The sequence below is a fragment of the Labrus mixtus genome, chromosome 4 (genome assembly GCF_963584025.1).
Source record: "Labrus mixtus chromosome 4, fLabMix1.1, whole genome shotgun sequence".
NCBI classification, from domain to species: Eukaryota; Metazoa; Chordata; class Actinopteri; order Labriformes; family Labridae; genus Labrus; species Labrus mixtus.
Genome location: NC_083615.1, coordinates 24526611 through 24553701, shown reverse-complemented (window position 1 = coordinate 24553701; position 27091 = coordinate 24526611). Strand labels below are relative to the sequence as shown.

Sequence of the window (27091 nt, the reverse complement as noted above, 5' to 3'; positions counted from 1 at the left end):
GTAAGGAAATAGAGATGGGGATCAAAGGTGCCCAGGTGCTTCCTCTAGCTGATAATTGAACGTGCCTGTGAATAACATTTTGCCCAGATGACACCTACTGCAGTTCCTTCTGGGAGCTGTAACACATTATACAACACTTTCTCTGTCACAGCTGTGATGAGTCATCTGCACAACATGGAGAAGTGGGATGTAAAAAATATAGCACTCACAGCCAAAATCTCCAAAGCAATGTATAAGTGAAAAAAATGCCTACAAAGTAATATCCAAAAGACTTCTTGGCTGACACAAATATGTCTGCATATGTGTGACTTCTGAAAAATGATCGGTTGCATTACAACCCTCCAGATGAAAGTCATCATGTTTTTGCAAAGTTTGACACCTGCCCACACTCAAAGTTCACAAAAACATGGCAACCATGCTTGCTCGCGTTATCCCACTCCATCTCTTCCTCGCTCCTCATCGCTCCCCATGCCTCTCATCATTCATGCTGTGTACACAGTCTGTCCCTTTCTGGTTGCCCAGGCTCCTCCGGAGCTTGTTAATTGCGTGGCTGACACAGGTCTGTGTTTGAAGCGGCAAAAGTAATTGCTCTGGCCCGGCATGAGGGGAGGGGAGTTGCAGCAGTTTGGCCTCTAGGTCTGCCCCAAGGCTACGAGATTAGATACATGCTTCCGTGTTTGATGAGATGGATAGCCTTAGCAGTTTTATCAAGGACGGAGTCTTCTATTAAACTTAAATCATAATCTGTGGCACACTGAATAAAACTCTACTGTTTATTTTAATTGTGAGCGAGCAGCGTGTTTCGCCTGTGGCTTCCTCAGGTTGGTGTTGTTCTCATCTGGTTTAATGGAAACACTTATTATGATGGCAAAGACAACTTTATTGGGAAGCAGTTGAAGACCAGGCTAGGACACAATAATATGTTCAAAATAAAGATATCAATATAAACATGAATAAAATGCAGAAACTGAATCAATGAAGCATTCATGCAATGTACAGTACATCAATGTCTGCTATCAGTACAACCCCCCCCCAAAAAATGTAACAAACATGGGGGAGGTGCAACCACACAAGCACATACACATTCAGTTGATCATAATCCTTGGTGAAAAAGACACTTTGAGCTTCCTTTTGAATTTGGACCCTGTTGTGTCAGCAGGCAGCTTATTATAGCAGAAAGCAGGACCACTATAACTCGGTTTCCTCACCTCAAATTGCTTTATTGTTTATATTATGATGTGAAAATGCCAAATAATCTTTTTTTTTTTAAATATATTGTTTTTCCCCCTCATTAGGTACTGAAGCTGTATAAGGAATAGCAAAGGCCTGAAGGAGGAGAGACAGCAAGGCTAACATGCTGGCACTATGTCTGAGGACAAAGAGAGGAGCCAGGAAAATGTGGTTGATGGTGATTATGTAGTGAGAAAAGAACAGCACTTCCTCTATTTGGAATTCTAAAGCAACAGGAGAGTCATGGCTTAAAACACATGTACCATGTAGAACAGAAAAAAAAACCTGTAAGTTATACTTTATATGCATGCTTCACGATAGCATCTTGAAAGAATGTCGATGATATCGTCATCTGATATAAATAAGAATTCATCACATAATGTGATTTATTCTTTCTACCAGCAGGCCTTACTGTAACTGAACAAACTGACTGGACCTGAATCTCATTCTGGGTGCAGCTAAAGACCTCCAACTTGTGACCTGAGAGGCCTGATCGCTTTATAATGGGTGAGCAATTCAGAAAATCCGCTGTACTGTACTGAGTGATGACCTTTGGAGTACAGCAGGGAACTGTGTTATCCATTCACTTTATTTGTTTCCCTTCACTCTAATGCAGGGAGCTCAAATGCCATCACTTAGCATAATTTGTAGCCTCGCATGCATGGGAGTGGCGGACTTTAACGCCTGCTGTTGTACAAATAGCTTTTCTTCAGTGAGGAGCTTTGTGTCAGTGGCACCAATTCATCAAGCTGGTCTGGATAAGACTGGAGAGTCTACCAAGGAAACTGATCCTAAGAAAAAACAAACGAAGGAATCCAGTATAATGGGTCAACAAACTTAAAACTATATGATTTATTCAGAGAAAAGTCTGGCACTTCTTACAGAAGTTCTTATATCTGAGTCAGGGATTGCTATTTGTTCAACTCACTCACTTAGGGTGTTCTCACATTAGGCAATCCGTACTGTGCCTAAGTACATTGTCATCTCAGGATAGTTAATGAAGCTTTGATATTACTGAAAGAAGTAACAATATTTTTCATTTTGCAACCCCCCCCCCCCCCCCAAAACATCATGACTGATTCAACCTCGATACATTGAATTACATAACAAAAGTTGATTCCTTGAAGCATTCATTGATGCATTATGCTTTCTTTCACAGAGCTCAGATGTGAAATGATGAATAAAACGTATGAGGACAAGGACAAATATAATGACTGAGGAAAACCGTCTCGTAAATTTCAATGTCTGTGACCAACAGAATGAACTTAGAAATAAGAATGAAAGTAAATCAGCAACAAGGCTGACAACAATGGAGCCGTTTCATTGCAGAAAGAAATTCCCTATTCAACTCAATTGTGCAATGGAGCAATGTTAATGTTTATATTTTACTTAAAGGAAGGCTACATTTTACTTTTATAGTGTGAGTATATTTCAGAGCTCAAGAACAGTCTTTTTCTACTCAAGTCTGTAATTTGCCTTGAGTAAATAATGCTCGTTCTTTTGCACCTCGACCTGCTGTATATGGGGAGGAATTGCCCTTGACTAAAACACTGGCCTGAGACCTGATTTCTTCCTTCAGGCTCTAACACAGCTGCCCACTGCTGCTAAACAGGTCATATACAGAGGACACGTTTCATCACAGTGATTGATGAAGTATAGCATAACAGGTGTTATTTGAGTTTTTCAACTTCAAGGTTGTACAAGTTTCTGCCAAGAGTGGTGTTTTTTTTGGCAGTCTAAGGAGTGTGCTCAAAGGACGTCATGGCATTAGATTTTGGAAAGCAACGCAGGAAGCGATTGTGCTATCTCTCTCTTTGTTTTATCCAGCAGCATCGTTATCCATCCTAACTTTGTTCAGGTCAGAAAGAAACCATCTGTTGTCTTTCACAATCTGCTGCACATATTTATGCCACCCTCTGGTGTGGAAAATCCCATTGATTAACATGTACTTTTTCAGCCAATCAGGATGAATCCACCAAACCTGGGATGAAATATGGGCAGCTTGTTGTAAAAAGCCTGCTCGCAGCCAGGCTGTGGACGCAGAGTTGTTGAAGAGTTTCATGAAAAAACACTGCAGCCACAATGCCACTTTAAGGTTCAAGGTAGTGCAACAATAGACTGAATATAATGGACAGAATCATCGTTCACATCATACATCGGTTGGATGACCTATGCAATTGCTGAAAATTACAAAAAATGGTGATAAACCAAAATATCAGTACAATAATATGAGAATTTAACTCACTGAAAAGGCTTGAGCCCAGACGTCTTGGACAGCCAGTTAGTGCCATAAATAACAGGGAAAGCCATATGTTATGGACATTTTTTGGATGAAAAAGTCCCTGCAACACCACAAACATGTCCAAGAGGTTAACTCCAGTGACTGAATAACACGTTGCTGTGTTGACGAGTAGCAGATAGCCGGCAGGATCCATCTGTCACTCGTAGCAACAACACTCCATAACTATAAGGCTTCATATGATTAAAATGGATGACTTGTATAAAAATTCATCCTTATATGAATATGACCATAGGCTATTTAGACCCAGCTTTTTGTTTTGCACTAAGCCGTAAGCATGTTTATTTCAGGCTGAAAGGGTTTTTGTTTTTTCAGCTGAAAGCCTCAAGTGGGCACTCGAGGCGTCACGTTTAGATACAAAATGTGGTCTCCACTTTAGTATGACACTTTTGAAAGCAATTTTGTACTCGTATGTACATAAGAAAGGCTTTAAAAATGCTAAATGGACAATTCTTCACAGTGGAGATTGGTCAGACTTGTAGATCCCATTAGAAGCTTGTGCTCATTGGAAACGTAGATGAAGCCTGACGTTCAAGGGTTTCATTTAGTTACCTTTGTGGAAATGAACTCAGTCTACCTCAATCTTAGACCTTAGAGATTTTACAGGCAAACATGTTCTCTATAACCTCATTAGAAACACATGTTAGTACACTATGTAATGTTCTTTTACCAACAACATGAAACGTTCTTTGTGAGCAGCAATAAGGTTCAGACTGGGCAAAGGAAATAGAAAATCTACATATAAATATAGACACAGAAATGTGAATATTTGTAAGAATGTATACAGTCAACATGATTATATCCATTTAAGTACTTTACTAACATCTCATATCACTGAACTTGTACTTTCTTCCTACATTAAATATTTATTCAGAGGACTCTCTGTGGTGACTACTTAATCAGAATGACAAGAGGCTTAAAAGTTAAATCCAAATTGGATTTAGTCGTGATAAGACTTGAACTAAACATGCATATTTATTTTTATTTTTAGTAACTCAAACCTTAACTTCACAGAAAGTGTGGCAGATGACAAGTTTTGCCTCAAGGTATTTATCCATCTCTGTTATAGCCACATTTCATAACACCTCTCAGTTTCCTGTTTTTTTTTTGTCATCTCTTTGAAGCTGCTACACGTGTACTCTCTGGCACCTACACATATAGCACCAACACCTGCAGTTACAGCAGATGTGCTAATGACCTTTGTTCTGACAGGGTCACTCCTGTGAATGAACTTTCTAAATGTGGCATTACACACACTCAAGCACTCTCTCTGCAAAGAAATCCAGACATTTCTCTTGAATCTGCTGCAAAGAGACTCCAATCAATACATAACAATGTTACATAGTGTTTTGGATTACTATTACTGCCTACAAACTCCCAAATGGCAGTCTGTTCACTAAATTTTAAAAAGGTATGAGCCACAAGAGGAGAAATCAAAAGAAATGAAAGAGAAATTGTGATTTTCTTTTCTTTACCTTGGGAGTCTTGCAATTTTTGATGGATTTCTCCCAAACTGGAGCTGCAAATTGGCAGAATAGATATTTCAGTCTGTTTTGTTTGTGATTTTGCTTCTCCCTTTTTAAGGTAGTGAACAAAGGTGTGGACTCCAGGGGTGATATTCTTCTGCAGGAAAAGACAGAACTACATAACAGGCATGGAGAATTATATTAAATGAGATAGCGAGGGACCTGTGATTCAGTTTGAAGGACATAAAAAGGAAAGAAATTGAAACTGTAAACAAGGCACCAGGCAGTTTCTGTTCCTGGATTCTTTATTCTAATGCAGCCAAGAAAAAATAAATTATGACATGTAGATAACAGTCAAAGCCTAAATGCAGCTGTTATTGCATTCAAGGAGCTTTGGAATCTTTACTTTCATTATACCTTTCAGTCAGGTGGCTACGTTTCTGTCTTTAGCCCAGGAGTCTGTATTCAATCACCCTTTGGAATTATTGATGCATTCTTTATTTGTGGTAGAGGAAATGGGACATGGTAACAAAGGGCAGACAATGTGGGGATGGACCTGAATGAAAAGTAATAGTACTAGACTGACACATCAGGGCTTCTGTGAAACAATTGTGGGGGGTTGAGCTTTACTTCCAAGGCAAAGAAGAGGCTGTTTGCTGAATTCAAATCATGGTTAGTACACACGGTAACACAGAGGGATTGAATGTGTTTGCATTTTGCACCCATGTCCACATGCGCCACAGGAGCCTGGAATTCTGTCTTTCTTCGATTTCATTGTCTCTCTGAAACAGGCTAACATCCATTAGCGCTGGCAGGCAGGGGATTGAGATGAATGTGTTCCAATTTTAACCACACCTCGAGTGCCCTGCAAGGTCTCACATGGATACAGGAGAACTCTGAAGTGAGAGCTGGAGCTGTCCCTAAAGGTAGCTTGGACTGTTTCAGTGGCTTTTGTGATCTCTAACTGTGGGTGGAATAGCAAAGACACATCTATGAATGTTCTCATGTTTTATATAAATAGTTGCACAAGCTCTCTCTCTTTTTATCCCTTTTTTTCCAGTTTGTTTTTGGCTTCCTCCTGCCTGTGCACACATAAATATCCCTTTACAACGATTATGTATTCAAATGTAAGGCTAAAAATGCCTGTGGTTACTTAAAATGTGGCCAGTATACAGTATCTGGATTACATGCAATGGCAGATAAAGGGCTAAAAGATGGCAACAATATGAATGCAAACACACTCCACGAGAACCCTTCCAAAAATAAAAAAGAAACAACAAGTAAATTTTTTAGAGACGTTCCTGTTTATTCATTCTGCTAGTTGCATGAATCATTCTCCATGAAAGCTTAAGAGTGTGTATGACTGGGCAGAGTAACAAGTGGGTGCAATACAACGTTCTTTTCTACCTCATTCTTACACAAGTAGAAGTAAAAGTGCCAAGTAGAAGCATAAAGGTGCCTTTAGATTGACCCTTGAAGGACCCCTTTTTTTGGTTCTTGGAGAAGCTTTTTGGAAAGGTTTAACTTGAAATCTTTCAGCTGTTTTACATAGAACCATACCTAAATGGTTATATGTAGAACAATCTGGGATAGTTTTAAGCCTGAACCAATTATTAGAGGTCCTACAAAGAACCCTGTATGGTGCAATGGTTCCACTTATGTAAGAACCCTCTTGGTTGTTTCTACCCAATTCCTTTCCAATACTAACTGTGCTTATTGGGCCCATCCATTAAAAAAAAAAAAAAAAAAAAATCATAAGGAGTTTTCAATGGTTTAGGGAAAAACCATTCTGGAAAGCATCCACCCTTATGAGGATTTTCAACCATGAACCCAACGAAAGGGTAATACTTTACTTTGAACCATTCGTAAAAAGGTTCAAACGGTAACCTTTGAAGATCAAAGAACTCTTCTGTAGATTAATGATTCCATCCAAACTCTTAGGGGTTGTATCCAAAAACTTTCAAACCAGTTAAATGTTCCGAAACAGTGATTCTTCAGATGTATGGGGTGATAGGTAGAGCCCCAGCCCCCAAAGAACAACCCCCTTTTAAACCCTTATTTCTCAGAGCAAAAAAAAAACATTTTCTGCAACTAATTTTCCATTTAGATGTTTTCTTGTTTTCAAGGCCAATCAGAGTGTTCACTTAACCCTGATCCCACCTCACCACAGTGGAGGCTAAACCATGGTGAACAGGGTCTGACTTTTAACCATGATAAATGACTTGCCATTAAGATAATGATAATAAAATGGCCGTCTGATTAAAGGAGCATCCAGTCATGTTAATTGTTCACATGATGAAAGGTCAGACTCCGCACGTGTCTGAGCTCAGGCGCCAGCAGCAGTGGTATTTAATGAGACTTTTCCCAATTAAATTATCCACAGGGAAACAAAGACGGAGGCCAATGCTTTCTGCTCCCAACTGACATTTATAGGACGTGCTGGGCCCTGAAGGCTCTTTATACCATGCAGGCAGTTTGTCGCCCCATCAAATGTTATGGAGGATGGATTGTTCTCCAACTTGTTCAAAAATTCATCGCTGCCAACACTTCAAGGGCATAAATAATCATTTCAAGTATGCTTTGTTGGCTACTGTATCAGGACTGCACAACACACAAACATGGAACATTACCCCTTCTCCCTATACATGCTGGATTTGGCCTTCCCCTGCCGACGTGCTGAGGTGGCCCTCCTCCTCTGAGGATTAAAAAACGATCAAAGCAATGCTCATTCCACGCTCACATTTCCTCCCCCTCTAACAGCAGGCGGGAATCCCCTGTCAGCCCACACACACCTCAGTATTAGCCAGCAGGGTTAGCCCTGGGCTCATGCTTGAAAAGGCAGTGAGATACACACCCAAATAATGCTTAGACACTTTCTATTACAGCTCATAAATTCTTAGGATGTCTTCCTGTGTTTTGTGAGGGGGCTCATTCTGAAATTAGTCACCTTCTTGTGCTACAGCATATTAAATGTTTATACTTGAATGGATCTTTTGCTGTCTTCCAGTTGGACATATTGTACGTTAGGGTTCTGAACAGTGATACTTGCAACCTTAAAAAAACGTTCACAATTGCAAATATGTTCCACTTTTCCGCTGCTGTTGTTTAGATTAATCTGACAGCATCGTTCTTTTTCTGTTTCAGTGTACTGAATGACAGTCTTGAATCACCCTATGTCACTGTGTGTCACAGCCCCACAGCTCCTCGCAAAACTCTGAAGAGTTCGTCCCACACAACAGTACAAACCCATACATTTTCTTGTGTGTCTGTCAATGTGAAGGCTATGAGTGTGTATATTCCACACAAGAAAATGAATCAGAGATGTGTGGCGAGAAAGGGGGTTGGTATTTGAATATGACCATTTCACGTGGTGCTTTGGGGTTGGGGCCCAGCAGTAGAGGGCATTGAGCTGGTAATTCTTCACCCTGTGATCAAAGACCCAGTTGCCTCCCTACCAACCCTCTTGCCGTTCCCCTCATTTTCCCTTCCCTCCCCTCTCCTTGCTGCTCCAATCAGAGCCCAAAGCAACCAGGCATGAGTTATAACCCTGTGGCGCTTTTGCCTATTATTCCCGAGTTTTTGCGGATCTTACTGGTCCCGCCCGACTGGTAACCCCTCACGGCGCTGACTCTTACCCCTTCAAACCTCACTACCTCCTCTCACACTCAATCTCCATGCTCCAGCTGCACCTGGACTGAAACAATCTGTTTCAGTCTTGGCCTTTCTGAAAACCTTAAGGCACCTACAGTTCTGCTCCCCCTCTTCATCCTCCTTGGTGTTAAGTCTCTTGAACAGTTTTGAACTCTACATTCATCCTATCACGCCCTTGAAGAAACCTCTCTTAACACCCCTAACTTTTAGTTTAGTTAAGATAGTTCATGCTTCCTTTCCTTCTTTTCCTACATTCATCTATAAGCATACACTCTTCTTCTGAATCTTGTGTATGAACCAATTTTTTTCACCACCGCCTCCTCCAACTTTCCTTTTTTCTCAATGGATGCCTGCTTCTCCTTTTTTTTTAATTCCCTCTTCAATTGCTCAAATGTGTCACTCACTGGCTTGCACTATGCATATTTGTTCATTCTAGCGTTTCATTGTCATAAGGAGCTGCAGTAATATCTTCAAGGTTACTCTCAATGTTACCCTTTTACAAATCTGGGTCTTTTTATCTAACACAAATATAGCCTGGAGCGCTGAGACGTCTGATGAAAAACAGAATAGGGCCAAGGCATGAGGGGGAAGCCTGAAACGAGTGGCCCACTTTGGCCCATGAAAAAACACCTGTGACAGTTGGTGGTCCTCTAAACGAAGGCAGCCTGCGGGTGCGAGCAGTGGGCCAAGCCAAAATGATTGCTATTAAACAGGCCAGGCCTGGTGGGAGCGCTGGTGCCTCTTTTCATCTTGGCCTCACTCCATCTCATGACCTTCTGGCCCTGATGCTCTTCTGTTTTCCTCCTTTCTCTCGCTCACACTTTGTGATAGTTCCACTCCTTGTATTCTGTTAGATTTGATCAGTGCTTTTGGTCCAATGTACGTGTGCCCAGACTTATGCTCAATTGAATAGGTTCAATTCTAAAATTCGGTTTGTATCCCTAGCCCATTTTAAAAGTGTCTTTGATAAGCTGAATTATTGATTTAAATATGGAAACTCATTTAAAAAGATGACCCTTGCACTACCCGACAGAGGCTAAGAAAGAGAAGGTAAATTGAAGAGGTGAATATAAAGAACAGAGCAAGACATAAGAAATATTATACCAAATCAGGTTTAAAATGACTGGAATGGATTGGAAATTGTTTTATTACACAAGTTGTTGAGGACAACAAAAACACAACTTAGCTATTTTTTAAATGTGTTATATTGCTGTCCCAGTCTGTGATTTTATATTGCTTTACGGCGTTGATAGGTTTCGTCTCTGTTATGCCTCTGTTACTACCTCAGAGGAGGGAAAACTTCATCCTCCCCATTACGACCCTCCAAGACATTCATTAAATGTCACAGGGGCGTAAATATCGTGGCTTGAAACTGCATTCTGAATAGGGTTGGTTAACGGGCTTCGGGTCCTGGTGGTATTGTGACTTTTCCTTTATCACTGACTTTAAGTTAATAAATTAGTTTTGAGTGAAATGTTGAACAGCTTTTGTATGGTTTGGTTGAATGAAATGTTGCAAACAGTTGATAGGAGTGAAATGTATGAAATGTTTAGATGAGTTTTCCCTGGTGTTTGCCAGACATTCATGCTTTACGCGTAATCATCCCCGCATTTTTATTTCGTTCCTTCAACAGTGAAGAATTTGATGTTGACCTCATACTTGCTCATACTAGTGACCTTCTTGCTGCATGTAACTCAAACCCCCACTGTTTCTGAATGGAGCCCCAGAGGACAGTCCATTACTGACACATAGCCACTAGTTTATCTGCTCTCTGTAATCAAAGCTCATTTAAAGTCAATTGACAATAATTTTGTTAATTAGAGTGACAAATGGGAGTGTGCCAGCAACAGTTTACTTTATTCTTTCCCTTAAGAAAGGGACAAAATTTGAGGTTTGAAACCTTGATGAGTGCTTACAGTTAACTGATGTCTACTAATCAGGTGTAAGCGAAACAAGATTGCCATTGTTTAGCTTGACTTAACCTTGATTGATGCTGTAGTTTAGAAATGCCCCTGTGTTGTTTAGGGACATTATAATGGACCACTGCAGCCTTGAGAGTCGCCTCGCCACAAAGAGAGAGAGAGTAAATTTAGCCTCTTCCAGCTTTGAGCACATTTGGATGTTTATGTGTTAAAAACCACTTCTGGCTGGTTTCCATTTAAATGGCCACATTCAGTTTAGTTCCCTGTGTTTACCGTTAAAGACCTGTTCATGTAAATCAATTCAATTGAAAAATTGTTATGGCGTTCATTGTGTTTTAACGAGGGTCCATCATTATTTTGCTGGGTGACTTTTAATTAACATTTTCCATTAAGTTACACAGCATCATTTACATTTAGGGGAACAGCACAGGGATTGGTCCTAATTCTTTATTTATTTATTATCATCCTTGTTTTTTGTTAACCATTCCAATCTGCTAATCAGTTTGTGTAGCTTAATTAAAAAAGTGATTGTTGATGCTTCGGGCATTTCTCACTAAAATTGTTATTGGGCCCTTGCCTGTGAAATCCCAAATCAATACCTGTTCCTCATTTGATTCTCAGCTTGGGACTTATAGATTGACACATTGTCTAAACACACACACACACACACACACACACACACACACACACACACACACACACACACACACACACACCATTTCAATCCCTTATGACTCAATAGTTGATGTGTATCTGCTGCCCCTGCAGCACCACCGGGACAGACATATCAGCTTTGCTTGCAAATGTCAGTGGAACGAAGCATTGATTACATAATCAAATTATTTTTCATTCTATGCACTTTGAGGAGCATGAAGGGGATTCTGGAAAAACATGAGTTTTGGAGAAATTCTGCATATATGCAAGACTCATCTGTATATCTAAGTTTGTTTGTTTTTTTTCAAGATTTATTTTTGGGCTTTTTATGCCTTTAATGGAGAGATAGCACAGTGGCTAGAGTCGGAAATCAGGGAGAGAGAGTGGGGAATGACATGCGGGAAGGAGGCCACAGGTGGGATGTGAGCCCGGGCCGCCCGCTTGAGCCGACAGCCTCCATACGTGGGGCGCGCGCACTAACCACTGCGCCACCAGTGCCTCCTGTATATCTAAGTTTTAACATATGACTGAACACATTAACCTGCGTGTGTGGTTTGCTTTAGGGAGAGGAGTGTTATGCTCTCAATATTTACCACCTAAATCATCGTCTTAATGATTCAGTCTACCTCCTGTCAGCAGGCTTTTTGCAACATTAAGGCTCTGTTGTGTTCAGCTCCTGTAATGCTAGCTCCCCGATGTGATGAGCCTTTTACACTTCAGGTTGATGCAAGCAATGTTGGTGCAGGTGCTGGTCTCCTACAGGCGTAGGAAAGGTAACTGATCATAATCCGTTAACATTTTTGAACTCTCTGCAAAATCCAAATCAGAGACTCATGAGATGGGCTTTGTTTTTGCAGCCTTATAACTTGGACATACAGCACATTAAAGGAAAAGATAATATAATGGCTAATGCTCTGTCACGCGCACCTTTGTTACTCTGTAACTTTCCACACATCCTCTTCACTTCTTGTTACACTCCTCTGCAGTCTCTACTTTCCTTCCGCTTAAACTGCTCCGAGGCGCCAAGGCTGCTGAAGTTGGAGATGCTGAGACAGGGGAGGTGTGTCAAGAGTGAGGACAGGTTGATTGGAGTTATTGTAGATGTGGGTGGAGTCAGGGATGACTCGAATGCAGCACACCTGAGCGGGCTGGTTTTGGGAGTCTACAGAGCAGACCTGCTCAATCTTCTCATTCTCTTCTCTCCTGCAGACTGCTGTCAGCATTTGTTTGTTTGTGTTTTGTGTTGGAGCTTGATACTCATTCATCCACACACACCCACACACACTCATCACTGCATACACACTGACCTCTTCACAAGCATAACACCATGTAATTTAATAATTTAATTAAACTATATTGAATAATGTGGCCGACTATGTGTGGTCTCCCTCTCTTGTCACATACTGTTGAGCCAGGTTGTGACAAAATGAAATGTGTATCGTCTCGTGTCCTCTCCCCTCTATATTACTTTCAGACTCACACAGCCACTCACAAACAAAAATGCCCTTCACTTGGGTACCCTGGTTATTAAATGCAAGATGAATGTCAAGAGACTAACACTAGCCAGTCATTGAAGGGCCTTGGCATTTCACAGTTACCTCGAAGGGAGTCTGACAGGACGAGGACATGTCATCCTGAAGCTCGCGAAAGTAAAATGACTGCTCTCTCACCCCTCATTTCACTGTTAAGATAAAGTGATGTATTAGCAAATCTCTGACACCGGACTTCCCTGCACTTGTAGTAACTTTTTGTATTACCCTTCAGCTTGAAAGTTAATACAAGTAAAGCCAGCAGTAATGGGAAAGTTTTGTTTGAATGCATTTCTCCTCTTATGTCTTTCTAGTTCTCATCTTCACACAGCTGCTATTTTCTCACGATGGTATGCTTCCACATTCATCCACAACTGAAAAGATAATAAATGTTGAAACAACAACAAATTTGATCACCCATTAGCTACCCTAGAGCATTTCAGCCACTCACGAGACTAGATAAAAGTTAGGAGGAGACTGAAAGTTGATACAGTACAATTGAGAAGACTTTCCTAAAGTCACGCTGGACAGTGGAAGTGTTTAAATGCAAACATTTTTGTGGAACAATGGTGGAAATTAAACCTTTTTTTGCCTTAAAATGTGGCCCAATGTCCCAAGATTTTCACTTTCTAATGTCTTCTCAGTTTCTCATTGTTGGAGGAGCATTGAAAATATGTTCTCAGATCCCTAATTGGATCAGAATCTCGAATACAGCATTACAACATGTGTGAGATGGCGAATGGAAACATCTCTCCTGATATTTTTCTGTTTTTGGTTCTAACACCATCTTCTTCACCTTCCTCATCTCTCACTTCCTTCAACCCTCTCCTGATACATTCTTGCCCCTGGCTTCCTAACTCTGTCTCCTTCCCCACTCCTTTGTAGTGTTGCTCTCTCTCTCTCTCTCTCTCTCTCTCTCTCTCCACACCCACACAGACACACACTCACATAGACTCCTTTTGTGCCACTCCTGTTATACATTCCCTTACTCCGCGTTGTATCACTGTCTGAATCTCTCTTTCTCTCAATGCCGTCACTTGCCCTCAGGCAAAGTCATCCCAAGTTGTTATTACCCCCTCCCTCCCTCAGCTGATCACATCATCTTGCTACCTCAGAGTCATTTTCCAAATTTGGCATCTAATTGGGTTTCTCCTGCGATTAAGTCAATAACAACCTTCATATTAGAGTTTAATGTCCCCTAATGAGTCAATTTGTTGGCCAGCGGCTAATTGGCTCTGATCTGTTTATAGACAGCCTAAACTAATTGATGGACATTACTGAAACACTATTTTTCATTGAGTGATGTTGAGTCCTTGTCTGCTTTTAGCTTGGAGCTTGTATTGCAGAGCCCCCCCAACAACAGATTATACGGTTCTGGTTCATGGATCAGGCTGTATAATTTGTGAAACAGCTAAGCATTAACGTTAATGATAACTCCAGGGGAGCTAAATCAAATCCATTAAACATTGACTGACAAATCTTCTTCCACCCCAACAAACATTTAGTTTTATTAGTGTTGATTGTATTCAGGGGCTGGTGTAGAGGAGACTTGTGTCTGCTTTTGTTAGCTTTGGCAGTCATTAAAATATTCATGTCTGCCAAGTGTAGACTCTTCAAGAGTGGTTACGCAGTGCACACACACAACCATCTAGCATGCGGACTCAAACATATCACAACAGACTGACTGCTATAAATAAGGCCCTACAGGCAACAATAGGACAACACGAGGACAACACACCCCAGTGTAAGCTATCATGCTTGAATCTTTAACAAAGTTTTAACAGATCCTACTGACATGCCAAGACCCTCCCCAGGAGTTTGTGTCTGCACAAGGCTTCGGCTTGATAAGGCAGTGTGTGTGTGTGTGTATGAATACAAAGTGAGCTGCAGGAGACTGATATTGGGACTCATCCCAATCACATGCCTTCAGGTTAGCATGCTATCAAAAGGAGGGGTTTGTTTGAAGCGAGGTTGTCTGTCTGCACACAGCTGCAGCTCTATGATAAAGAGGAAAGAAGTTTGATAGGTGAAGCTTCCTGTCCTTCCATCCCTCTCACAGCCTCTCTGTAATTCAATTTCAACTCAAATTGGCAAGAAAACACCAAAGCACCAGGATGTTTTCCTTCTTATACTCGCTGCCTTGTAGTTCTGTTGGTGTCTGCATTCTGTGCATCACTGCAAGGACAGTGATCTCTCTGGGTTGTTAAATATTTAATTTCTCTCTTTTTGAAAGTTACCAGAGCTGAACACCTTACACTTGAAAAGGAGTGACTATATATTTCTCACAGTGCAAACAAGAAAGTTTAATTCAAGTGTTTGCCATCCTTAATACTACATCAAATCAAGAAGTGTTGCTTCAAAAAGTATTTTCCCTGTGATAAAAAAAAACCTGTACATTTTCAAGATATGTCATACCTATTATTGTTTGCAGCATTTGAGCAAAACATTTTCTTTTTCAAACCAGAGGTAGTAGTAGGCCTAATTGTAAGTTCACAACTACAGAAATGTACTTGTCACAGGAAAACTGTGAAAAAAAAAAAGTAGAATAGAGACCATATGGTTAGACCATTTGGATTTATTTTGCAGGCAGTTCTAAACTATAATATTTTTGAAACTTTGCATTCCCTGCTCACAGTTTTACAGACTTATAGGCTACTAAAGAAGGCTGTCCTTACATTGTTCTCTTTAAGGTTTAAAAAAAAACATGTTTCTCAATAGATTTAATGGTTCACCCATTTATGAAACAAACAGCTAACTCTTGAACAGTTACCTGAAAAGAACTTCTTGGGAAGCTGAACTGAGTGAATTCCAGCCATCTGTGACTCCCCTCTGGACCTCTGCTGGTGTTTATTTCACCTCAATACTTCAACCCTGAACATTGTCATGTCATCCACATGCTCAGACCAAAATGTCTCTGGCTGAAACTACTAACCAGAGCAAAAAAATGTGCCATTTCTCAATATCAATGTAAGCTGCTGCCTGTAGGCCTAAGTATAGAACTGATGTCAAAGTGAAATCAGAAAGTTCCAAATCAGTGGTGGCCATGATGGTTAGTTACAAATATATGCCTCAATGGTGGCTAAACCTGACTCACACTAGATAAACTATTGTGATCTAACTAACATGGATCAGCCCAAAGGGAAATCTGTCTAGATCATGGATGTTTTTTTTTAAAGACCTGGCAGGGTTGGTGTTGTCCGGCTTTGCATCCAATTTGGCTCAGTGGCCACTGTTAGTATTGCAGCGACAAACACATGCAGTCAAAACAACATTATCCCCATCACACCATTACATGCAAGCCAGTATAAAAGGCAACTTTAAAATAAATTAACAGGACTCCTAAAACTGCAGACAGCAGATTGACTCTTTCTCTTGTGAAAATTTTGATCCATGGAGATTTTATATTTTCAAATGTTACTTTATAGGGTTTTCTCCTCTCTTGCAGTCCATGGGCCAGCAGGAGATAGGCCTACACGGCTTGAGCATTTCCAGTGTACCTTGAAAACACCTTATTAACGCACAGGGAGAAGACAAACTTCAGCTAATTAGCAAGAAAAACTGTCCAAATATTCCAAGAGTGATTTGGCACAGTTTTAGAGCAGATGTAGATGTTGTTTGTGATTTCTCACTCTGCAAATTAATTATAAATGCAAGAAACTTGGCAGGACCACAGCAAGGTTTTTTAACACATTGCTCAGCCTTTTCACTGAGACACTGAACAGGCAAGACCATTCTCATTGAGAAAAGCTGACATTATGTTTGCTCATTCATATATGTTCTATTTAGGTATCAGTGTAACATGCTGCCAATCTAAAAGCCAGTTTTTTGGCTTAAGCACTAGGTGAGACTTATTATATATATATATATATATATATATATATATATACACACACATATTATATTATGTTATTGGACAGAATGAGAGCCATCTTTAGAATGAAGTTCACCATGGGATGAATGAAGATGACCACATGCATCAACCTATTAGCTTGCAGATTTGACCTGTTCATATTTTGACATGATATGCAACCATGTAGACTATCTTCATTTGTATAGGCTATATGTAGCATATGCTGTACACATAGGCCTAATATTTAGGCTATCAGAAAATAATTTGTGGCAAATTCAATAATAGGCTACCGACTGTACAGCGACCTCCTGTAGATTCACTTTATTTTGTAACAGGCTATAAAGTAATGAACTGGCCGATTGTCATAGAACTCAATACTAATAATTGGATTTAGTATGATGCTAATCTCATTTTATAAATTAAGTAGGCCAAGGCTAAAGGCTGATCTGTTACATATTTAAGGTTATCTTTCTCTTTTTCCATTAGAGGGTTCAGTTTTTGAAACAATTAGCCTAATGCAACGTTTGATTAGGTTTCCTTTTGGTTCTGAGGAAAGTACTTTTTAATATTGATATATTGGCTAGGGAATATAGGCTATTCTCTCATATCCTTATCTCACTGGAACTAGACATAGCCTATCAGCATGCTTTGACCCTTAGAGGCTCTGTCCGAGCTAACTGCTTCCTTTTTTATTTTTCTTTCGCCTATTTGTCCACTCTGCTGAATCTCAGCACCATAAGATAATCTACTGTTATTGTGAATAACGGAGCTATTTTACAGCTCGGCGAGACCGTTAGTGGTCCCTAGTCCGCAGTTTGGAAACCGCTGTCCCGGACTGTCCGACCTCTGCTCTCCGGCTCTCTTCCTCCGACTCCGCCTCTCTCAGAACCAACACACGAGCGACCGACTCCCCCAGCCTGCCTGCCGCCACCCCGAAGCCCCTCCAGCTCCAGCCTGCTTACTTCCCCACTTCCCCAACCGGACTCTAGTACTACTTCTGTCCCGACGCGAACCCACCTCTTTCTCACCCCAAATGCTCTCCTAGTTTTGCCGGAAGACAAAAAAAAACCAACTTGAAAAGTAGACACCAGAAGGGAGTAGCTGTATCGGAGAAGTTTTTCTTCTCTGTCCCAGTTTTTGGCCCCGCGGCGGGGCAGGACAGCAAGGGGAGGCCGGGGGGGGGGGGGAACAAGAGACCGTATGATGTGGATCTGGTACCTTCTGCTTGGTTCGGGGTCAGGCTCAAGAACTGTCGGTAAGTTTTTTAAAGCACACGCAAAGTAATGTTGTTGTCACGGCGCCGACACGCTTCAGTTTACGGGTGGGATAGAGGGAGAGAGGGAGGGGGGGAATGTAAAAATCTTTTGAAGTGTTCGCTGTGTGGTTCAGCAAAAGACTAGTACTGAACGCGAGTGTTTCTCCTTCGACGAAAACGTTATGGAGAAACTTTAATGAGAGGAAGTTATCCGACTGTTTCCTCTCCATCGACTGAACTCTCCCCCCCCCCCCCCCCGTCCCTCCTGGAGTTGTTGTAGCAGCAGGGAAAGTCGTTTCTGAGATTTTCGTGCATGACGAATGAGCATGGTGTATGTCCCCTTCGCTCAGGAGTGAGAATATCTTTGCTACAGACACCCCACATGCCATTTCCATCTACCGTGTGTGTTTTACAGAGATTGGGTTATGGTCTCCTCCAGGTTAAGTTATATGAGTGGGAGGTTGTTGACAGGGCAGTGTTGACAAGTCAATCTGTTCTCCAGTCCCGCCATGGCAGCTGAGGCCCAGTGGAGGACACAGCACTTCATAGCAGTCAGTTGAACTCTTTTTAAACATGCAGCTGTAGTGTTTTTTTAACTTGTTTTTCTATCAGCTGCATCCATCCTTGGGCTATTGCAACGTGCCATTTCAAAGTTGGCCTTAAGGGAATGCATTACTACCAAACAGACATATAATCAGTGATTCAGAAGCATGTATGGTCTTGATGACAATGTAAGGCGCTATTTATAAAGTTGAGAAAAGGCATAGGTCCTATAGGCTACATCTTTTCCTCTTAGTGTATCAAAAGGTCGAGAAAGCTGCAGTCTTTTAAATCAAGGCATGAGTTCTAATTCTTCCAGAGGAAACTGACATGCGCAATGTACAAATGCATCTACAAAAAAGCATAGTTAGCCTTCTTTATCAAACTTCAGTCTCATCTAGAGTATCTGCTATATCATTTAACGCGTTGAAAGGATGTAGCAAATAAGCCCCAAGAAGCTCCTGGTGCAGTAGGGTCAGGTTTATTAAGGATATATTTGTGCATGTTGCCCTACGCAAAGCACAGATGTAAACAATAAAATAAAAGATGACAGAGTTCCTGGTGTTGTGGATCGTCATGGCTGACTGGGAACACTTGGACGTGTTGTTAGAAAGTAACATCTGTGCTTTTGCTGCTATGTCAAGGAATGAGACTGAACCACACCATGCAAACAAACAAGACCTGTGATATCTGTATCAGCTTTTAACTTCAACACCTGTTATCAAACACAAGTAAAGCAAAACAAGTTCTTTTGTATGTCCTTCAACACAGACACGGTCAAGCATGTTTCGATATAAGGTATTTTTTGTCAATGACAGAGTGAAGTAATAATGTCATGATATTAGATGTGGACTTAGTGTGAGCTGCCAAGTGGAGCAAAGGAGCAAGTAGACATGATTGATGTCAGATATTTCCCCCCAGAATATCACTGTAGTTTGTTTTCTTCTGTATTACTCATGTGTTGTCAGCTTTGAATAAACACATTTGCTTCATCTCTTTTATTGGCTTACAGCCTGACCAGGATAATAATGATGTCAGCTATGGCTGCGTGTGTGTGTGTGTGTGTGTGTGTGCATGTGTGCGTGTGCGTGTGCGTGTGTGTGTGTGTGTGTGTGTGTGTGTGTGTGTGTGTGTGTTGTTTTGGTTCCCAGGCTATTAAAAATCACCACTCAGTGTTGTCCTCTGACAGGATATTGCTGTTGGTAAATTCTAGCTGACAAATTAGCCAGTGATATTAGGTGTAAATTGGGCGTCCTGTCACAGCATTTAGAATTCAGTCTAAAATGTTGCCAGTATATACTTCAAATTATGTGTGTCATGCCTTGGCACTATCTATTAAAATGATAATCAGAATATTGACATTTAAAGAGATGGCAATATGGACAGTTACACTGGGACTTCCCATCCCACAGGGAAATGAAAATGAAAAGTGCTCAAAACCTGTGTTTCAATGCAGTTACAGCATCTGTCTCATTGTAATAATTAGACAACAAATTCAGCAAAGTGCACTCATTGTACTCCCTTTTCAGAGGATGCTCACATACGTACTTAGCAGATTATTTGGCTTTGCACTAGCCGGGACTCCCACTGGAGCCTTGCAGTCTTGTACTTGCACTCAAAAGCTAGATATAAATCTGTGCTTTTTATGTAATATGAGATTTGGCCACACAATCCACTCACGATGGAATGTTGCAGCAGTGCAGTCACAAACAAGGCAACTTTATGTTATTGAGTTGTGCCGCATGGAAATATATTTCAGCTGGTCTGCTTGGCTGTACACCTGGGGGAATGTTGATACAAATAAAATGAGGAACAATGTCAGAAAGACAAATGAGCCTCACACCAGTTGTTTCCCCCCAACACCCAAAGATGATTACTGTTTATTAAGGATGAGCATTGTAATATGCCAGCTTTATAAATGTTTGATTACTTTGCTTTAAAACACAGTGCTGCAAGGGTAATGCATCCTTCAATGTTCAAATGATGATCAGATACTGTATGGACATGTCCTTTTAAAGTTCTTGTGTTTCAAATTACTGCTCACAGGCTCTGCATTACATGAGCTCTGATATCACATATTCATAAAGATTAGAAAAATCATTTTCTCCATCCCTTAGTGGTTAAAAGAAATAACACATCATGTCATTGGGTTTGTGTCCTTTAATTTATATCAACCAGTTTAGGTTATGTTTTCATCATTAACTGTATAAAAATGGACGTAGACACTGTGATATCACATATTGGTTTTTAGACCGTCTTTTTAATACCTTGAGTTTAGATTCTTGGCTGCTATATGATAAAAAATGTTTTCTTTTTGAGGAAAGAAGTGATCAAATGTATATTAAAGGGTGAAGCTTGGGGGACATAAGGTTGGCAAATGCATGTTCATGGCTGATTCATTAGCTGGCTCATTAGCTATGTTACTATCGTTCGCGAAATAGATGAGGATAGGTCATTTTTTTTTGTTTTAATTTATTTTTCAGACTAAAGAAGCTTAGAAAACGTATGCAAAATAGCACATTTCATGGTGTGTTACATTTGATCTCGTCATGAACGCCCCCCTGATGTCGGAATTCTGATTTGGAAACTTGGAGCAAGTTCAGTAGTCTGAGTTAAAATCCAACATGGCTGCTATGTGCATCGACAGTTTCGTTTAGCTGTAACTATTGTGTTTATTTACAGCTCCTCTTTTAGTCTAATTAAATAAATGACAAGGAAAGTATCGTGCAAGTTCTATCTGTAGAGTTAAAGTTTCTCCTTGAGGCGTGTCCATGTTGCTTGACGGACTTGCGACTGGAGCGCAGTTAACTCGGCTGTGACGTCAGTCCCAGCTCCGAGATCCGAGTTCCAAGCTACTTAGAACGCACCATCAGCTTGCCCTATTGAAAGACGTAGAGGCGGATAGGGAACCAAACTGTTCTGGCCAGCTGTCTTTTCTGCATGGAAAAGCTAAAACAACCCTGCAAGAATCCTACTGCAACTTAAAGTGAGCAACCCTTGATTATGCACAATGTTAAGCCTTAATATAATATGGTCCAACATTCACCATTTGGCTGATTATCATTAACAGCATTTTAGTTTACTCAGTTAAACAAACTGCTGTACAGGTTAAAAATCATATTAGCAGGTTGGCTAATCAATGATTCTGACCATCATTCAATCATCTTAAGCTCGTACAGCCCTGAAAGCCAATGTCTTACTCAAATGAGGAATTTTGTTTGAAACATTGATGCTTTACATGTTGCTGTTTAAGCTCAAGATAAAAAGACACGTCACTTTCTCACACAACTGCACCATACAATCTCCCAAAAAAACTGTCAAAGCCAATATACAAGTCACTTTTTTGCAAAGTCTCTGAATCATGTGCGTGGGCTCCATTACTGGGCCAAACTCGCACAGTGTCAGGTGCACAGATATTTTCATTCATAACCAAAGACTGACTATTTGGGTCATTTCTCCCCCTGAACAGGAGGACAGGAATCACATTGTCCTCTACTTATTGTGCTTTGTGTTTCTGCATTGTGGCTTTTCCCAGACAGGCTAGTTGGCCCAATAAATGGCTCTGTGTGTCTGTGCTTATCTTTGCATGTCTTCGGAACAGAAAAAATGAAAAGCTGCGTTTTTTTAACTCTGGCTGACATGGGTGATATGCTTCCAGCTAGAGTTGAACTGAGAAGGCCAGAGATTAAGTGAGGGCCATTGCAGCTTTAGTTCCCAGAGATGTTAAACAAAGCCTCATGATCATATCACATATCAGACAAGGGTAACAGTGCACTTGCTGTATGGATTTTTTTTAAAATCGAATTTTCAGTCATATGTTTTAATAATTCACACTTTTTTTTAAAGCAAATGTGAACATCGTTGCACCTTCAACCTTTAGGTGTAACTCCCATTGGTATTTTTTCCCCAGTGTGGGTTCAGTGTCCATTCTCTTTGAGCATTTCAGATCTACAAGTCATGAGGCTAAAAGTTTCATGATGCCCCGGATATGTGGATCGAACGAGACAGATAGAAACAGAGAGGAATAAAATGTACTGGGAAAAAAAAGTAAGAAGACAGCTCATTACATATTGATTTTGAATTGATCGCAACTAATTTGCCATGCAGTGATGCAGGAGCTGTGTTAATCCCTGCTGGTTGCATTACATCGATCCGTCACGTCCTTGGATTCTGAGATCAAACCAAAGCCTTGGAGGAATCTGCTTATTTACTGAAAATATGTATTTTTTGTCTTGAAGATATTTTACCATTAAATGTGTCAGTAACTTTCCACCAATAAGGTATTATGTTTTCTCAGTATACTTTTTTCCCATTACACAGCAGTCATTCAGTCATGGAGTTAACCATGAGGAAAGGTTGTGTGAGACATTGATTTACACATTGCCAGGCCTATAGGGTAACTTGAGATGTTCTGAAAAGTTTGTTTTAAAGGAAAGACTGAGCTGTAGAAGTTTTTTTTGGGCCATGTCTTGGCCTGCTGAAGTCTTGCATTGTGTTTTTCCACAGAATGCAAATGTGCACAGACACACTTTTGACACATACAGCAGAGGGATGACGTCCAAAGTTTCACAGAAGACTGTTTTAGGTAGGAAAATGGTGAACTCTCCACCACACTCCCTTCTTATCATTTGAAACAGTCTCCCCCTCCTTAACCGATATCCTATTGTTTTACAGTTTAGAGTAATCCGCAGGGTAAAGACACCCTGTGGATGGAGAGATAAGAGAGCTGCAGAATCTCATTCATTGTCTCTGTAAAGCAGCAAAACACTTATGAGAAGCTGCACGTAATGATCATCAGGCGAAGAGGAAGGAAGAGAGTTGATTAAAATGAACTGTGACAGAAAGAGGAGAAGAATTGCATTGCAGTAACCAATCACATCTGACGTTTATTGTGTATTTAAAGGATATGGGTGTAATTCTACTGCTGAAACAGGATTTAGTTTCAGATACAGGCTCTGCATATTATTTGTGAATATAAACTGCAGCCACCAGAGAAAAAGCAGGAAACTGCTTGACTGACCTGCTCATGTAAAGTTTGTAGATTAAGTAGCCTGACAGCTTGGCTATACTTGGTCACCTACAACAACAAAAAAACACTTTAATTTTGTCATTATTAGACTTCAAATCTTGTAGAAGCTGAGTAGGGTTTTCACAACTTCACCAACTACCAAGTTGCATGGAGAATGAGAGACTTGATGGGGTCAGAAAGTTCAAGCAACACTTAAAGATTAACTTTAATAAATTGACATGGCTGTTTAGCTTCTCACAGCGTCTTTGCCAATCTGCTTTGTAAACAAATGCATGTTGTCTAAGGCTTAACAGCAGTCTTACAACAGTGCAGTTGCACTCAGAGACCTTCGGTGGGCGCCAAAGCGCACCAAACTGAATTCCTTTATTGTTGCTTAAAGTGTTCACTATGCTTTTGTGTTTCTTGTTTAGAGGAAATCTGTTTTAGACTGTCACATTAAGAACACAGTCTGGTCTTCTATTTTATCTGACTTGGGTCCAGTTGTCAGTTTATAATTGAGTCTTTTCCAAAGATGAAGGCCCTTAGATACGTTTGACCTTGACGTTTACAATGTCTTGTGATGGATTCAGACTACAACGTCAGTTATTGGTGGATGTGAACTGAGCTTTGAGAGACACCTTGAGAGATTATTTTGTTTAGAGCTTACACAGCACACAGTTGCTCCATTTCCCCCTGGCCAGTCACCTTGGTGTACCCACCTTTATCTTCATCCACAGCGCCCCTCTGAGAGGAGCCTGAACCCGCTGTATGTGTCCCCTGTGCAGCTTTGCCTGCTGTCAGAGAGGGAGCGGACCCTGGCAGGCTGACAGCTGGCTCCCCTGCTGTCCCCTGTGATCAGCAGTCATTTGCTGTCCTGTGTCTCACAGCCGCCGTGGCAGCCAGTGTGGACACTGACAGGCTATTTTGGACTGAAATTCCTGCTTCCCTCTGTCAAAGCAAACAAACACTACCTTAAAGGTCACCAAAAACCCAGGGAGAAGCACAGATAAGATCAGGGCAGCTGATTCTCTGTTTGTTTGTTGACCCGGCTGAAAATACACATGGAGTGACTGTGTTTTTTTTTTAATATTTGAGTCTCAAAGACTTTGATTTGTCCCTTGAGATACAGAGGAATCTTAAAATATAGGCTCAAGTATTTTGTGCAGGAGATAACACACTTCGTCTTATGGTGGAGCTGGGAATTCAAGCAACAAAAAAGGATCAGTCATTGATTGTCTTGAGTCGATATCAGCCACAAAGGACAAGAGAAACTAACAATAAGAGTTAGGATATCTTCGGTAACTGTCTGAAAGATGATTCGGCTAAAGCAAGAAACCTCATAATATTTCAAAAGATCATTAATGTGTAACTTGTAGTTTGTTTATAACAGTCCATTACTGCTTTGTCAATCACATTTGCATATTGTACATATCAGCTGTCAAAAACAGTGATGATGATTATGCTGCACTGAACTGGTGTGGACATAACCTTTTGCCTCATTCATAATTGCTTCATAATTGTGATACAGCTCTGGCAGTTTCATCATTTCAGTGAGTGGCCCAACTCCATCCACCCGCTCTGAATGCTGTAATTAGATGCAATTTTCCAAACGTCTAATCAGAAGTAAAAGGGTCATTTTGACGAGACAGTGTATCATGATTGCAATCACACTGGCATTTGTTTCCCTTGTTCTTCTCTTTGTTTGCAGAGTGTGATTACGGTGCATTCAATGTCCTGCATGTATAATATGCAAATTCTCGCAATAGCATTGTAGGTGAAAGAAGAACGGTGTTATTGCTTATTTATTTATCTGCAGGATTAGATTAACCTTTAGGATTACTGAGACCTTTGGAAAATCATTTTCCTCCTTCAATTACACAACACTATGATTTAGGATTACCTAATAGGTCTGAGGCAAACTCTAAATCCAAAACTCACACCAAGAGAAATGCTGACTCATGAAAATTACAGAGATTTGGAGACTGCATTGACTTATCTTTTCTTAACATTATGATACTGTTTGTTTACTTGATGGTAATCTGACAGATAAAAAAAAAAGAAGAAAGTTAGTAACAATTTTGAGCAAGATAAATTGTTGGTTTGGCATTTCATTGTCTTATTTACAGCTACTGCAGAGTCCCTTTGCACCTTTTAGAAAACGCAGCTCTTTCATGAACACTTTTGCACTTAATGATATTGAGGATGACGATGATGATTTTGATGAATATGACAGTTTTTAATTGATAATGACAATAGCATTATATAGGATGGTTTTGATGCTGATAAGAACTTTCAAGAAGAGCTGTTGATGTTGTGCTTTGCCTCTGTGCACTGCCTGTCAGCACCTGAGTCCTATCAAACTTAAAGCGGTTTGTTTGCACTTACTGACGTTGTTTCCTCCTTTCTAGATCCTTGCTTGTGTTGTTCTTACTCTCTGATGTCGCTTTGGATAAAGGTGTCTGCTAAGGAAATTTTAGATTTTACCGAGGGGAACTTCAGTTTGTGATGACTTTGGCACTACGTAGTGTGTTTACGTCCAATTACAAATAGCATTGACATAAAGGCAATAACAGGCATCATGGTTCAAGGCTCTGTTGCTTTGTTTGCCATCTTGGATATGTTGTAAACATCACAGAGACTTCTAGGAGCCCCGAGACCCCCCCCCCTCCCCATCCTATGAGGGAAATTTGTGATAGAGCATCTCAGGAAGATTTCAAGGGCATACGGTCACAATATTTTCTACAGATTTTGGGGGGGCATGCATGTGAGAAACACTAACTCCGTAGAAATACTACATTTTCTTGTTTTTGTTATTATTTATTACTGTGGGCCATTTGGAATTAGTATTAATTTTTATCTGTTTCATAACCAGTAACAAAGAAACTCCTCACAATATGCAAACTCATTCTGAAAGCACAAATATGTAACTAGGAGAGTAGAAGACAACTAAATCGTCTCTTAGTCTGGTATCCACGGGGAGAAGACCTGTGCAGAGACACGACACACCAATCTCTTAGCACCTGATTGGCATTTATTTAGTGACTGCCTGTAGGAGTCTCACTGGGATACACTTTTTATTCTACAAACCTCTCAGGTGAAATTCCACTAAGGGATGTAAAAGCTATTATGCACATGAGGCAACCTCCATATAGGAGCGCATTAATGAACCAATAAGATCAATCTCAATTTGGCTGATAAATAACAATTGCCTATTTGTCACAATTAATTCCAGAACTTTGACTCAAGACCTTTTGCTATTGATATTGAATTTCCCATTATAACATACCTGAAACCCGACTCATTACGCCGAGCTGAATGCCAAGAATTAGTCTGTTTGTTAAATGGATGATAAAAGGGTCATGGCAGGCAGCAGGGATAATTTTCCTGCCTGTTTGAGGGAGGAGAGGTGAAGTGGTGCAGAAGCAGGAAGTTAATGTGTGAAGGAGACATGTCTTCACCTCTGTCTTGTCACAAACATGACTTAACCCCTTCAGCTGTTGGCACCTCGATTCAAAGGTGCAGTCTCTTTGATCCCCTTTGTTGGTTCTCCTTCTTCTCTGGGAAAAAAACAAACATTTCATTGAAGTCTGTGTTTGTGTGCTTCTAGGGTGCAGGCAGTGTGTATGTGCTACGAGAATAAAGGGTAATCATCTTTTGGACAGGGACCAGGGGAGGTTAGCCGCTAAT

General features: G+C 40.6%; 1 protein-coding gene across 2 annotated transcripts in view; it reads left to right on the top strand.

The window, feature by feature from the left end:
• The first annotated feature begins 17397 nt into the window (after window positions 1–17397).
• ldlrad3 (low density lipoprotein receptor class A domain containing 3) overlaps window positions 17398–27091 on the top strand; it is an 84172-nt gene continuing 74478 nt past the window's right edge. Inside the window, exon 1 of one of the 2 annotated variants that reach the window (XM_061036566.1) lies at window positions 17398–17856. In XM_061036566.1, the coding sequence (XP_060892549.1) occupies window positions 17802–17856 (55 nt within the window). In that variant the 5' untranslated portion in view covers window positions 17398–17801. The remainder of the gene's footprint in view (window positions 17857–27091) is intronic. The other variant, XM_061036565.1, reaches the window with a different exon arrangement.